The following is a 16,096-nucleotide window of genomic DNA, read 5'->3' on the forward strand; positions in this document are numbered from 1 at the left end:
GTTTTCCACGTATAAATCCCGGTGTTCATATTCTCTTTACTGTTTGTGTGTTAAATTTACGTGCAACGCTCGAACGCGAATTTACAAACTCTACCGCCGCGTATTTTCTAGCACGCAACAGAACTCATATATTTCAATCTAACTTTATTATTTTTAAAGATCTATTTATGTATATAATTAGGAAAATTTTTAAATCATTTTTTAAATGTTCAAATCAATTAGAATATTCAGACATAATTTTTATAGTCTCATTTCTATATGATTGTAATAACTAATAACTAGCCTTAGGCCTCCGTTTTGATTAATAATTAATATTTTTTTTAAGAAATTTCATATTTAAATAAATAACTTGTTATTATTGTATAAAGAACATTTAACATCACTATTTCGGTATGAAATTTGGCTTATCTGATTTTTTTTTTTTTTCTGGATAGAAAGAGAGGACAATGGACTGGACGTATAATGGAAATAAAACGTCTTCCAGAGACCAATCAGACAGTGCCATGTCAGCAATACCACGTTGTGCACTTGAGTCACGGTACTAAGCAAGAGATGATGTGGCACATTTTTATTAGTCTCCGAACAACATTCGGCATCCACACATAATAATTCATCCAAGACTAGACACCAAAAGGAATCCTGGTAGCCTTATAATTAACTTAAAATTATATGATTTGAATGTTTCAGCATGAGTTCATTTTGATAGATGTCTGCTTCGTCAAAGCCAGTCTGGAGTTTAAAAATAAAAAATAAAATAAAAATAAAAAAAGCCAGTCTGGAGTTAGGGCAGCTCACCATACAATTATTTATATAGGGCTACTATATTTAACTTGAATATTAAAGAGTTTTTTTTTTTTTTTTACTTTACAGATTAGGTTAAGCAAATCAACGTATGAATTAAAGATGAACTTGGGCTTCTTTTAGGACAGTTTTCTTATTAGTTTCTAGAATAATTTTTTAATACAGAAATTTTAAATTCAAAAAATTTTTAAGTTAGAAAGCAAGAAGAAATCTATCACAAACAAAGGCTTCATTTGATATGACTTTTTTTATTACTTCTTAAATAACTTTCTAATAAAAAAATTAAATTTTATACTAAAAACTGTTTTAAAATACAATTAGAAAGCCATCCCAAAGTTAAAGTCTTAATCAAATAGGAAAAGCATAACAGTTAATTTAATGCAGATATTTTTATACATAATATTAGATACAGAACACTCCTATAATATATATTATTCGACCATATACATAATGGCTGTAGTTCTTCCTACGTTGCCTTCACTAGTTATTTTAATTTTTTAGCATACTAATTATGGCTAGAAAACTAGCCAAAATGAGATTAAATGATTAATACTTATAGCAATACAAATTAGTTTAAATTGTCTCATGAGCAATAATAGTGCTCTCCATTGAATTATTCTATGTGGACGCCGGACCATCCAAAGATAAATCAGAACGGCTCAGCTTCTCCTACAGCTGCTATTAGCAGGACTAGAACTTGTTTATTTTGAACGGGATGATGATGATGATGATCCCGGTAGGGCTATTTTTACATTTTTTATGTCATTTGAGACCAGCGAGGGAGGATTGTCATCCACTGCATTTTGGGCTTCAATGGAACATATTAGATTTTGAAGCTGCCAATCAGAAATGGAGCTATTGAATTAAGAATTTTAACCCAAAAAAAAAATCTTTAATTGTAGCAGCAACATCTCACTTACTAAAGCAGATATATTGCGTGAAATGGTGATATTAAAGTGAAACATTCATAAAGTAAAAACATATTATATTTGAATGTTTTCTCCGGTTAAAAAACTATTAAAGTTTTATTTGGGACGATTTTTTTACTGCTGCTTCATAAAACAGCTTTAGAGTACAAAAATGAAGAAAAAATAAGCACATAACCCTATGGGAAGGTGAAACTACCCATCCTGAAGAAGATTTGTGTTATTCCAATTTATAACAGAATATAGCTATTAACCTCAATATTTTCCCATCTCCAAACAAAATCAACTTTTTTTTTCTCCCAAAAACAGGCAAAAATGGGGGCAGGATGCGACAGATCAGGGAGTGGTGGAGAAAGAGTCGAGGGAGGGTGATGAATGCCAAGGATATCCACTGCATAAGTGAACATTAAAATCGTATATATTTATGTGTATCTCCGTATAATATTAGACAAAAGTTTCTTCAATTTAGTAGAAAATCTGCCATCTTAAATTGCATCCCCATCTTTTATTATTTCCAACTTTAATTTTGTCGACTCCATGAGGCGCTAGACATCCAAAAGTAGAGCTTTTTTCGTGGAAAACAATAAAAATGAGAAGTAATTTTTAATGCAACTTGTTCAATTTAAACTAGCCTTAATTAGTCATGAACAGAAAATAAGGTTAAGAAAATGCAAGTCAGTCTTGGTTTTATGGTTGGGAGATTTAATTCAGAGTTACCTGTTCCTCCAATTTTTGTATCTTCTCGTCCTTGCGTCTAACAGCTGCTTGCTCCCTGAAAGTCCAATTTTTTTGAAGTTATGAAGAATCAAAGAAATAATTGCACGCAAACACTGAGACCGGACACCCCTACAGCCAACTTTCTAATATCAGTATTATATGTTTTTGGTTCACAAAATGTAGATGTCCATGTATGATTTCTGCACCTACCAAAAATACAAATATTTCCCACATAATTGGGTGATATGGCTAATGATTATAATGTTGATATATATATATTCCCAAACTGTGTGTTGTACATGCCAAGTTAATGTTTGCTACCTTGAACTCGACTCTTAATGGACCATATTGCATCATGTTAATTCCCACCAAGAAATGAAAATAAAATAACCATAATTTTATTTAAGAAAACCATGACATAATGCATCTCAAAAACCACATTAAGAATAATAGGCTCAACAACATGGACAACTCTATCCAACCAAATCCACTATACAAAAAGTATCCAGAAAGTGTAAAAAAAAGAGTGATAGCAAGGAAACTTCAAATTTTTTATGTAAAGAGAAAAAAGAAACCGCATCAACGAGCCACAATAATCATAAAGATGGGTAAAATATTAATCATCACATTTGCAGCATGAGAGTTCGAAAATATTGTTACTAATTGCTCTTTTTTTATCTTCCATAATTTTTATCTCTTATCATGAAGATTGCAGTGATAGGAGTAAATACCTTTCCTCCATCTGCTGAATTTTCGCCTTCCATGTCTCTTGATTTTTCAAAAGATTTTCATTAATCTACAGAAAATACAAAACATCCAAATCATTCAGAGGCATGCCACATCCAAAACAAAACACAGGTAAAAAAGCAAGTAACATATCTTCCCGTCATCATATCATCAATAATATTATCCAAATATTAATGGTAAGCTTAAGCAATCCTCCTGCATTCACTTGTGTTAAGTATTATGTGTGGTGCTTACTTTAGCTTACACAAGGTATCATTATTGATGCATCCTGTCTTATTAGTTCATCATCTTCTCTTTTTTGCACATATTCAAAGCACTTACATCTATTTCTAAGAATTGATCCTCAATAGATGAAAATTCGTAATGTATTTATTTCTCACTCTTCTATTCCCTAATTGTATAATACAGACATATGAATATTAATAATTGAGAAAATGATCAAAATGGTCCTTTGACACTTTATGAAAGATCAAAATAATCCCCAACTAAATTAAATGACCAATTTGCTCTCAACTCAAAGAGAAACCAAAATAGTCCCATTGATTCCTTTTTAAAGCCTTGAGAGACCAAAATAATCATTTAATATAGTTGAAAATCATTTTGATCCTTCATAAAGAATCAAGGGACCATTTTTTTCATTAATGATTTTAATATTTTAGCAAAATTAGTTAAGATTCTATTTCCTACAATACAATTGGTCTTATTGATGTTCAATTAAATTTATTTTTAAGCCTTCATAATTTATTTAAAACAACCATCTTTAAAATTCTATAAGTTACATCCATTATATTCATGATATTTTTTAACAAAACAATTGTACCCTCCTTTATATACCTACTATTTAGTGACAAAAGATAATCGATCATTGCTCAGTATTAGCCCATAAGAACTAAATTAACATCCAATGCACTTAATTTTTATTCTAAGCATCCCAAGTTCATAATCTTACAGGTCTTTTTTTCACTTTGAAGAAAATATGATCTATTAATGCAATGTCATGTAAGAATAGCATAAACCAAGGTATTTGATTAAGAATACCAAATATAAGCACCTACATAACTAATAAACTTAAAAGTGAACCTAGAAGAAACCCTTAGAGTGATTAGAAACTTTTTAGACACAACAAAACTACTTCAAATGTTGCATTACTACACTAGACATCTTTAGTGAATTCATCATATTTTATAAAAATAATTTTATCCCCATACACTAAACCAAAACTCTCTTGGTGCTCAATTATACTTCTGCAACAAAATTTAAAAATTCTTCTAATAATTCTCTATAATATTTCATAATTGAATTAACATAAAAATTGCTACCATCATTCATTTTCTTCAAATCAAAACTAAATGATTCATAGATATTGATATGATCTTCTTCTAGCTTTGTTTCACCACTGTCATATAATCAGTTTTGTTAAAAACGTGTTTTAAGAGCAAAATAAAGCAATGTGTCGACCTTGTGCATCGCTTGCCTATGAAGCGCAACCTCATAGCAAAAACCGTATCTCTGATGCATCTTGAAAGTAAAAACAGCAAGGTAAACAAGAAGAAACTGCAAGAATGTGAAGATAAGGGCTGATTTTGTGATTATCTCTTCAATAAGAAAGAAAGATATAAATGATCTACTATTCGAGAGGTAGAACGGCTCTACCACAAACCCTAGGCATCTCTAGGAAACTCATCAATAAAACTATAGCAAAAAATAATTGCATAATACAAAATAACAACATAGTTATCCCTAAATAGGATGTCCCCTAATTCCATCCCAAATCAACCTCCATTCCCTAAATAATTTTCTCTCAAATTTATATCAAATTGAATTTCTTTCCCTAAATAATTCTCTCCCAATTTTAATTAAAGCTTTCCTAAACAACTCCACCTTGATTCCTCCTCCTTACATTATGAATTATAGCTTTCATGGACCCCACAAGAGGGGATGAAATCCCTTTCCTCTTGATTTGGATCCCACCCAGATTTTCTACTTGGTTCAACCAGTTTGGGCTGGGCGCGGGCGGCTGGCTCCCACTTATTAGAGTCATAATAGTTTCACACCGCTTCACCAAATAATTTCATAACATTGTGCACTTAACTCCAGCTCAAAAACAAAATCATTCTTCAAATCTAATGATTCAGAGCAACATTCATCATAATAAATAGGCACAAACTTTCTTGTAGTCATTGCTCCTTTGTTTTATGTTCCTTTCCATTAGAGCTAGTTATTTCTTGTACTTCTTCTCTTAATGCTTTCTCGTCCGCTAGTTTTCTTATACACTTTTCACTAGGACTTGCGGTTGGCATTAGTAGACTCTTGTTCACAAGTTTCATTTCAAAAATGCCACTTGATGCCTTATCTCAGCAATCTCTCTCGCTTCATGCTACCACCACATCTTGATCTCTAGTTAGCCACTGAGTCTTACAAGTATTCTTGATTTTATATGTTCTTTCATTACTTTATTATTTATTTCTTTTTATTTCTTTTTTCCACTTACAAATAGATGAGAATTACTATTTTTGATTATTTATTATTTTGTTGAAAATTACTATCTAATATGATTTAAGTTTGGCTAATTAAATGACTATTGTATACAAATAATATATGCATAAATAATGTACAAGTCATAAACTCTATTGATTGTAAAGCACTGCTTCGTTTTGTGCATTTAAGCAAAAAGAAACTCTTGTGCATCATATTGTTTTTAGCACTTTGAAAACACAGCTTATAATCAATATTGCATGACTCATAAGTTTGATATAATCACCAATCTAATATATCCATCCCATTTATCATTACAATGATACTAAATTACTTATTCTCCAATATTTTGCATACTCTCATTATTCTAAGAATTGCATTGCATGGATTTGTTAAACCAGAATGTTCTAATAATTTAAAAAAATACTTCCAATAATTTTTAATATTAATCTCAAAATATAATCATATTTTATTTACTCTTAATACACTAAATTTAGATTTAGTTTGGGACAACTTTCTTACTGTTTTCTTAAATAACGTTCTAGTACAAAAAATTCCTTAACTTGAAATTTTTATACTAAAAAGTTACTTTAAAAAACAGTAAGAAAGCTGTCCAAAATGAAGCCTTAATCAAAGGATCTAGATTTCATTTCTTTTGCATTACCTGCTTCATAAATCTCCTTTCTTTTCACACTACCCAACCTAACATATTCATCACAAATTATAGCCCTAACTTCACTGATTATCCTCTTTGAAATTCTTCTAGCTTCTTTCCATTATATGCTTCAATAACAGTCTTTACATTCCATAAAATCACACTTATTTCCTTCAATAATTTCTTATGCCTCCTTAATCCTTACTCCTATTATCTTTACTAGAAAATGATCTATTGCTAAGCTTTCAAAAAACCTCTCTAATAATTTTCTCATTGCACTTGGCCATTTTGTCCCATCTTAAGTTTGATTCAACTTTCCAATTTGTGCTATTTAACAACATGACTCTAAATATTGACAAGTTCCCTTTTTTTGACTTGCTTAATCTTTTACCAAAAATTTCCCTTTTTGACACTTTTTGTTAGTTTTACATGTACACCATTGAAATACTCATTTATAAAACTAACATCCAGGATTTTAAAATGAACAATCAAACCTATATGTTTTACATTCAATCACACCATTAAAAATTAAACCAAACAATTAAGAATCTAACCAACTATTGAGAATTAAAGTTGATAATTTTGTTGAGCTACACTTAGACTTCGTTTGGGACGGCTTTCCTATTGCTTCTTAAAGCAGCAGCTTAATACAAAAATTTTAATTTTTGTACTAGAAAGCTGCTTTAAGAAGCAGAAAGAAAGCCGTCCCAAACGAAGCCTTAGATGTTATTTCTATAAACATGCAAGATTATAATGTAAAAAAATTTCTATCCATAACTATTTCAGTAAGTTAAGTTCTCTTTGGAATGACATTCAATATCTACTGGAAGACTTTTAATTCCTTAGTGGTAGAAAATAATATATTAGCAATTTAAAAGAACTACTGTTAAATTTAATTGTTGTTCATACCATTTCTTAGAATATATAATACGGTAAATCAAGTAAAACTTCTCCTATAATATATCTATTTCATATATCATATCAACCAAAAACCCTTTCTTAACCTAACTTAATGTCTTACCTCTCATTTCAATTAGACACAAATGGCGGTCCTCCTTCCTTTACTTGAGAATACATTATAATATTTCATTAAAATTGATCTTTCAAACATCCACTAATCATCTTGAAGAACAAAAACATTAACTATATTTATGATCTCTCCAATATTAATTAACTTATTAACAACCATGTTATCACCAAACATATACAACTTAACAATTTAATCTTCAGTTCTTTATCCAAAACTATAAGTCCACCATTACTAACATATAATAGTTAAAACATTCCTTATTACACAACTCTCCTTGGCCTATTGGTTGAGAGCTTTGGCTTCCAACTAAGAGGTTCAGGATTCGAGTCTATGTGTATGCGTTGTGTGTGTGAGTTTGCCTTAAATGGCCTAAATGTCCCAAAAAAAAACATTCCTTATTATCATAAAGCTGTTTTCTTTCCACTTAAGCTTTTTCTTTTAGATTCTTGTTCAAAAACTTTATTTGATTTGTATGGAAACATGCAATAAAATGTCTGAGGTGATAGTAATCATGACTTTATTTTGCCAAACGCATAACAGCAAAGAACAACATTAGCAAATAAAGCCAAAGTTCTTTGCAAACATGTATATTTATTCTACTTCTTCCCTCTGAGTCCAATTCTCTATTCATCCCATTAAAACCCCATATTCAAAATAATAAACCTAATCTTAGTTTAAATGTAGTTAACTACTTAACTATCATCAAAATTTCAACACAAAAGTATAGAAATGTGGCGCGTCACTTCTGTGTGACATTCTAACCAAAGCCTGCTCTTCGCTCCACCAAGTTGTGGTTAACTGTCCCTTGTGTTCATATATTATATATGAAGCAAAATTATCAAATCATAAAATAAATTTTACTGGGTATTCCTGAAGCTTACATCCTCGAGAAATCTTTTTTCTTCGATATGCTTATTTAACTTGGTTTTAAGCTTTTGTAGCCTCAAATTTACAGCCTTCTGAACCGCTTTTGAAATTTCTCTCTCATCTTCTTCCTTTGCTTCTTGAAGCAGCGATTCAAAATACTGCAATAGAAATTAAAGGGGTAAATTTCAAAGTTCAGTACATCAGAAATATATGAATGCTAAATATCCCAGTTCTGGTTACTCCGCTAATAACACTGGGAAAGGATTTTTATTTTGATATTAAAATAAAAATAAAATTGCAAAGTAATGAAGTTCATCACTTCACATATTTTGGTTGCAAAAGAACATACTTTCCGTTGATTTTCAAGCTGCGATGTCAGAAGATCATTGTATTCCATCAAAATCTGCGAAAAAAGTGAAAGAACATGATTTTACAGATTATTTGAGTCAAAAGCATTCCTGGATAAGATAAAATAAATAAATAAATAGAACTAATCAATTTTACAGCTTCAAATTTACTGTTGAAGAGGGCCTCATCAATTCCTGAATCCCCACAATTACAACTTCCACAGGTATCGTCAGCATGTGCACCATGAAAGTTCAGCTCAACCAGTTTACCATCAGTTTTTGACTGAATCAAACGGTGGACATAGTTGTCTCCTACATAATCCCATACTCTTTGAGTTTCCAGTTCAAGTGAGAAGCAATGTTGCGTCTCTTTCCAATGTCTTATTGCATGTCCATCCTTGTATCTATGCATAAAGAAGAAAAAAGATAGATGCCATTTTGATAGGCTTTGTTTTAAGCCAGAAAAGCTTCTCTTCCACCTATTTTCCAAGTTTGCCTTGGGGTAAAAAGGCAATATATTGCAAAAAGGAGTGTGGACTTGGAAATATGTCACTTATTTTTCCCTGGATGCGCTTTTAATTTCATTTCATATTCTTTCATTGTATATTCTACGATTACAGAGAGATAAAGAAAAGGTTCACTATTTTAGCGGAAGAGTGGTGTGACCAAGAAAACTATACAGATGTTATTTACTAAGACCAGTTAAATGACAATGTGCCATAGCTTTTGGGCTCAAACAAATAGTTTATAATCCACAAGATTTTACCTTCCACAGCCAACAGAGCCACAGATGACACATATCCACAGGTTTTCAGAAGTTCCACAAACAGAACATGTTGATTTGTCGGGTTGTTGTTGACAATATCTGCAAACCTGTGAAAATCAAATAAAGCAAGAATTAGGGAAGTGAAAAGAAAATTTCAACTAAAACTACAGAGCCCACCACAAAGATTAACCAAGTGTAAAACGCTAAGGAACAGCTAAAAAAATTAGTTTGCAAAACATTTCATAAAAATGCACAAATAATATTAATGGCAGTAGTAGGAAGGGATGCTGCTTCAAATTATCACCTCAGTCAAAAATAATGCTTCTGAAATTGAAGTAGCCAACATCCGATCAGATCTTTGGTTTTGTTTTTTGTCAAAACTTTATAGACTAATATTCATTTCATTTGGGTAAAAACTAGTTTGTTTTGGATTTAAAACTCCTATTAAGCTTCTTATTTTGGTTTGCCATGAGCTGTTATTTTCAGCTACTGATAAATTATATTTTGATCCTCATTGCAAGAATTCTAGTCACTTTTTGATACCAAATCTGATGTGATACAAAGATGATGAAACAAGAATTGCTTATACGAAATTAATAAAGCGTGAACTTTGCTTAGCTAAACATAAACGGATGCGTTTTCAAGATAGATCTTAGAAAATCCCACGGGAAGGACTAAGTAACGACAAGTGATTACAATTAAGATTACTAGGAGACTTGCAAAATTACATCAACAAATAATTGCAAAATTACATCAACAAATAAATGAGTAGAGCAAATGGCACGTTAACAAAAACCCACAGTTTAAAATTTAGATCATTCACTTTGGGATCCCTTCTTTCAACTTTAATTGAGTGGTAGATCTAGTTTGGCGATGGCACTCCTAAGCTACAATATTTAGTTGTTAAGGTATTAGGACATATGCTCGTCAGCTAGATGCAAGAGTAATTGGAGCACATATAATTAAATTCACACAAAAAATAGAAAATATTTAACGACCTTAAGGATGAACTCCTTAGTGTACATCATGTAAAACAAGAGATTAAATGATATAAATTTTGGGAAAAAATTTTCACTGATGATGAGGTTCCCGTACTTTGTGATTATATGCCATCAGACGATGAATGGTTAGCAGCTGATGATCATGAGGTCATATCATATGATTTGCAATAAAAATGGCTAAAAATTGATTTCTTAGATGGTGATAGAAATAAGACGTGAACACAAGCAAACAACCACATGACAAAAAAAATATAATGTATCTAAAGAAATTTAATTGAAGTTTTCTTCAATTTTGACTAATTTTCTCAATTAGTTATTGATTATTACAGATAAAGGAAGACGAAGATGATAGAGATTGAAAAAGAGGAAGAAGCTTAGGAAAACTTGAACTCTACTGAAGATGAGGCAAAGGAGAAAGTTTATTCACTATGTACGACTCCAATGAAGTCACCCTAAGTGATGAGAGCGCTGAGGACTTTTGATTACTTATACTATTAATTTGATAATTAGAAGTTCAATATTGGACAATAACAATGAAGGAGAGAAACTTATTATGCTAAACTTAGTTAATGTATTACTTTGATTTGATATATTATGTTTCTTTTATTTGATTTCGATATCTTGTATTACTTTGCATATGATATTTGCATTAAACTCCTAGTTTATGCAATTTATTATTTGATAATTTGCAGCTTGTGCAAATTTTTACATGATGTATATGTAAATTTATTAATTTTTATTATATTAAAATGTTAATATGTCATTTAATAATATATTAACTAGTTATGATGCTAATATATTATTTTTACCTTCATTTTAACTCTAAACAATTATTTTATTGTGAGGCTTACACCTCAAAAGCCTTGAGGCTTACGCCTCACTCCATGGATGAGAAATGCAATACATAATTGCATAATTTTAAATCTTGATAATTATATCATAACTTCTTAGTTGGAAATTATAAAACAATGATAGAAGATACGCTCATGTCATAACGTCTGCCCTTTCACGTAGCATCAGCTAGGCATTGATGCAAATGTGCTGTAAATGAATCATGCCCACCCCTTAACCATATGACTAAATGGATAATTTTTTTAAGCAACGAGAACCAAAGTTACTAACCCAAAAAAGCTGAGTACAACAACTATATGTGCTCTTTTATTTAATATTCTTCTTTGAAATTGTCATGGAAATTCGATATAAAATTACTGGGAGAAACAAAAACGTGCTAATTGAAGAAAATGTAGTCATAATAAACCACTTACCGGACAAGAAGAATCTGCCCATTTTGATATACAAGAACAATGGAAAGAGTGATTGCAAATTGTTGTGAGAATCGCACCATCATCTTGGTCTAATCTCTCTGTAGTAGCAAAAAAAAATTGCATCTCTTTTCAGTATGGAAGCTAGAATTAGTTGATAAAGACAAGCAAGCAAGAGCTTAACTAAATAAATATCCAATAAAAATGCAATAGAATAGCAATTGATAAAGTAAATTAACCAACTTATTTGGTGTCAGTTATTCAATCCCACCTCTTCATTCATCCCTATTTAGTGCTACTAGGAGTTGAATTTAGTTGACGTCTTCTAGCCATACTAACTTAATGTTTCCTATGGTTATTGTGTTACATTGTTTGATAGAAAATGAAGTCTCCATTATTGTGTGATGGGCTAGTAGATTTTTTCAAGTGAGGTGCCAGGTTTCTGAATAAAAAACAAGCTGAAAGCATTTCCAGATGAAGCTTTCTACTCTTGTTCCTTCCTAATTCCTTCCGCATTGATGCTATGCACTCGATCTGAGCAACTTTTGGTGATGTCTGTTATCACAAACCTATCTTTGACATGTGACATTCTCACGGTCTCTCTACTGTAATCATCACCCAATCTATCCTATATTTACCTCATATCCACCCACAATTTCATTATTGCCGCTCAACTTGATGCCGACAATTTTGTCAACCAAAATTCAAATTCATACAATACAACTTGCTAATTGAGAGTTCATTAAAACCTTAATATAGTTTCAAATAAAAAAATGCACCTTAGGCAATTCATCAATGAAATCCAAATTAATTAAAAAAAAATTGATCCAAGGTATCCAAACATATTGTTCTCCTAAATCTTTGTAATGAATTGAGATTTAATGAATAAAACATTGCTCTCCAAGATATTTTGTTTCTGTACCTTTCCCTTTCTAGTTTTGTCTCTCTCCCTCTTTAAGTTTTCCCATTTTATGTCTCAATCGTCGTCTATTTCTTTCTACTATTTCCTATACCATTATCTCTTCCATGGTATCACCAACTTTCATATATATGCAACCATCAACGACCTACAAGCCCACCATTGGCCTAATATCATTGGATGCTCATCCAAGGACTACGAATGAAGCATTGTCAATTGGGGAAGTAGTGTCTTATGTCACAGTAGAGAAGGCACAATCCATATAGAGAGAGGGGTTGTTACAATTGACACAACATGAAGATACCATGAAGAAAGCATGAACTACATGAAGGAACAATCATAAAAAGCGTTGGGTTCTTAGCCTCTCATGATTCAAAATACTTATTTTTTTAATTCATAAATTCATGAAAATCCTCTTTTAAAATGGAGCCTTCTAATGCAGCTACTTAATACTCTCACCGATTGTTGATTAATATATAACCAAATATCATATTTTATCTCGAGTTATTACTTATTTATTACAATATGGAAGATAATACTATGATAAAATGATAGAGACATTATTTTTGCAAAAAGAATACTAGACCATGTTCCACAAAGTAGAATATGCCTTCCGTTTTCTTCTAGTTGTAAAACAAAAAATAATAAGTAAAATCTAAAAAAACTCCTTTCTAACTACTTTTGAGAAGTGAGAACCCTTAGATATCTACTCATTAACCAAACTTTTAAGAAAATGCTTGATCCCAACACCATTTATTCTACAAAATATATTCAAAACACTAAGTGAAAGAGCTACAATTTTCTATTAAAATGAAATACCTTGTGAATTAATAACCTTCAAATTAAGAAATAATAACAATGAAAGACAGACATATTGATATCAAGCTAACGGTCAAGAAAGTCCTATTCAAATTACTGTTGGAGAGCCTACACGCGCGCAAAGTCACTAAGGCGGAGAAGAAGTTAGTGGGCTGCCAACCCAACTTTGGGCCCACGAGGACCTAAAAGGTCCTGTTAATAATAGTCTAGTCGGATCATTAAGTGTTAATCTCCTCTGAGTGATCCAATAATTGCTTTAATAGAATTGTTTTAGCTATTCTTGTATGTTTTTTTCTAAATTTGAAAAGCTGGAGGAATTTTATGTAAATTGTAATAAATTGCCTATTTAAAGGCCATGGGAATGAAAAATTGACATAATTTGGTTGTTTAATCTTTTGAAATTTTTTATTAATTGTTACTGCCCATTAGGCCCCTCTTGGAGTTTCTGAGAACTGCTCTTCTCCTCCTTCCAGGTCTCAACTGAGACCCTCCTCCATTCATCTCTCTCAGTCGCAGATTCTGCCTCGGAGTATCCAAAACCGAGCCTCCCTCATACAGTTTCAACTGTCGGTTCCTCTCTTGGAGCCTCAAAGCACCAGTCCTTCTCCACCAACCTGCCAAGTACACTCCACCGGGTTCTATCATGGAGTCTCCAAGGTTTGATCCTTCTCTTCCTTCCCCTTGCCGTTGTCCACAGCAAGCAACCAACTACCAGGTTCGACCAACCAGCCTCCCTGTCCATTTCTACCGCAAGAACAACAGCCCAGGCCTTCAAGAACCGGGACTTCTCCCTCCACGCCGCCAGGTTTGTTGCCTCCCAACTGTCCAGCTATTGCTCCAACTATGGGTCTTTAAGATCCCGCTCCCACTGATCCAGCCAAGTTTCTGGGTTTCCATTCCCCCTTTTCCCTTGCTATCCACCACTAGTTGTTCAACCTCCCATAACCTCCATAGTCTTGAAGACCTCTTTAGAATTCAGAATTTTGTAAATGACAGAATTCTCTCAAACTCTATTCTTGCAAATCAGCCATCAAGAACATTCTCTCTCTCTTAGGTTTTGTGAATTGGTTCTCTGTTTTCCCTAAATCCCCCGTAAGGTTGTATCACATACGTTAACATTTCTTGAACATAACTTATACTCAAAATGTTCAATAGAATACTAGGAAATTCCCAGCTCCCTAGCACTATCCTTGAAAACTATTCTGTGATTTATCAAAAAAAACATACTACCTTACAAAATAGTGCGACATATGCCCTGCTAAACTCGCAAACCTTTTATGTAGGGGAATTGGAATCATATCAGTTATGTACATATCTTCAGAAGAATACAGCCTAGCTCAAACCTCCAAGGGACCGAACAAATAATACTTTAGGCATAAAAATAAATCTTTTTGTCCTGAAATTTGCTCTTTTACATGTTTTGAAAACTTCAGTGTAGAATCATAGTTGCAAGCTAAAACTATTCGTTGGAACTTGGAACCTACAATACAGTACATACCAAGACATACTGCGCAATTCACTTGCTCTGCTGAGCTCGCGAGTGTGCCCTGTGCGTGTTCTATTGAGCCTGTATATTCTACATCCAACGTATATAACACCTGACAAGCATCAACCTGCAAGTAAAAATTGAAAAGAAAAATAAGTACAACAGAAGAAAAAAGAGCAAATCAAGCATGAAAAGAGCTATTTAGTTTTATTAGCAAATTTATAAATAATATGCATACCTCCAGCGAGGAGAACCTCTTTCCCCTGAAATGCTTGAAGAAACTATCTGTAGAACTTTGGTCATTGAACCTAATAAGTACGCTATACTGATCTTCCATGCCATCGTTCCTGCAACTCAAAACCATTGGAAATGTTTTGTTCATGTTTCACTCCAAACTAAAAAATAGTCTCATCCTCACCTCAGAATCCGCATTTCAGCCATGTGCTGCACGAAGGAGCCGCAGAAACTGCAGAAATCGGCATATGTCATGTGGTTCGGAACGGCCAGCACACACACAAGAGGCTTTCTATCCACCTGCAAAACAAAACTCCAACACGACACAAATAAACCCCACAACCCTCCGTTTTTCATAAATGAACAGCATCAGTTCATCGAATCGATTCGAGAGATCAGAAGCAGAGGCGTGGGAATAATACCGGGAGATTCTGAAAAGAGGAAGCGTCTTCGCGAAAGAGATGCATGATTCCCCGCGTTTCATCGATTCTAGGGTTTCCGGACGAGAAGGGGACGGCTTGAGTTAGTCCGGGGTCAAGGGACTGACTGACATCGCCTTGTTTGCAGACAGATGAAGGAATGAAAGCGTCTTCTCCGTCTGGGCGTATGCCGCTGGTTGTAGCGGCGAACATGGCGGCAGACATGGCGGCGATGTGGCACAGATGCTTGCGATCGATTTGCGACCAACTCTCCCTCTCTCCACCGCCGATGAACTAATTTTTTTGGTGAGAGAATTTACATAAATATATATATATATATATATATCAAGAATTCTCGGGTAATTTCGCGGCTAATACTTAAATCTTTATTTTTATTAATATATAATACTCAAATTTTAAAAAATATCAAAAATTTATTAACATCATAGTTTAAATAAATTACATATTTTATAAATTAAGAAACTAAATTATTATATAAATAAATATAATAGATAGTGTATATATGTAAATACAAATTCTTTGTTATGTAATCTACTTTTTTTAACAATAAATGAAATATTGAATATGGCACATCTAAATTGTATAGAGGAATTTAAATAATAAA

At 32.5% G+C, this 16,096-nt stretch overlaps 1 protein-coding gene across 3 annotated transcripts; it reads right to left on the reverse strand.

Moving 5' to 3' along the window:
* Nucleotides 1-1,152: 1,152 nt before the first annotated feature.
* On the reverse strand, nt 1,153-15,785 carry LOC110094077 (BRCA1-associated protein). 3 transcript variants are annotated; one of them, XM_028691858.1, is made up of 12 exons: nt 15,475-15,785; nt 15,237-15,352; nt 15,057-15,165; nt 14,831-14,945; nt 11,598-11,695; nt 9,332-9,438; nt 8,723-8,969; nt 8,568-8,621; nt 8,233-8,376; nt 3,176-3,240; nt 2,445-2,499; nt 1,153-1,597 (listed from the first exon to the last, which is right to left on the reverse strand). In XM_028691858.1, exons 1-12 carry the CDS (start codon nt 15,694-15,696, stop codon nt 1,559-1,561), a joined length of 1,371 nt encoding a protein of 456 aa, XP_028547691.1. In that variant the 5' UTR covers nt 15,697-15,785; the 3' UTR covers nt 1,153-1,558. The 3 variants fall into 3 exon arrangements, with proteins under 3 accessions (XP_028547691.1, XP_028547690.1, XP_020674880.1); XM_028691857.1 differs by having other exon boundaries at nt 1,153-1,609; XM_020819221.2 differs by having other exon boundaries at nt 1,153-1,637.
* Nucleotides 15,786-16,096: the final 311 nt, after the last annotated feature.

Source organism: Dendrobium catenatum, unplaced genomic scaffold, assembly GCF_001605985.2.
Source record: "Dendrobium catenatum unplaced genomic scaffold, ASM160598v2 fragScaff_scaffold_156, whole genome shotgun sequence".
In the NCBI taxonomy this organism is placed as follows: Eukaryota; Viridiplantae; Streptophyta; class Magnoliopsida; order Asparagales; family Orchidaceae; genus Dendrobium; species Dendrobium catenatum.

Bases quoted from the DNA above. Each gene is read 5' to 3' on its own strand.
- LOC110094077 (XM_020819221.2), bottom strand. From the start codon at position 15,696: ATGTCTGCCGCCATGTTCGCCGCTACAACCAGCGGCATACGCCCAGAC. The intron at 11,696-14,830 runs GTATGTACTGTA...TTGCTACTACAG, and splicing joins GAATTGCGCAGTATGTCTTG to AGAGATTAGACCAAGATGAT. The intron at 9,439-11,597 runs GTAAGTGGTTTA...TGATTTTCACAG, and splicing joins GGGCAGATTCTTCTTGTCCG to GTTTGCAGATATTGTCAACA.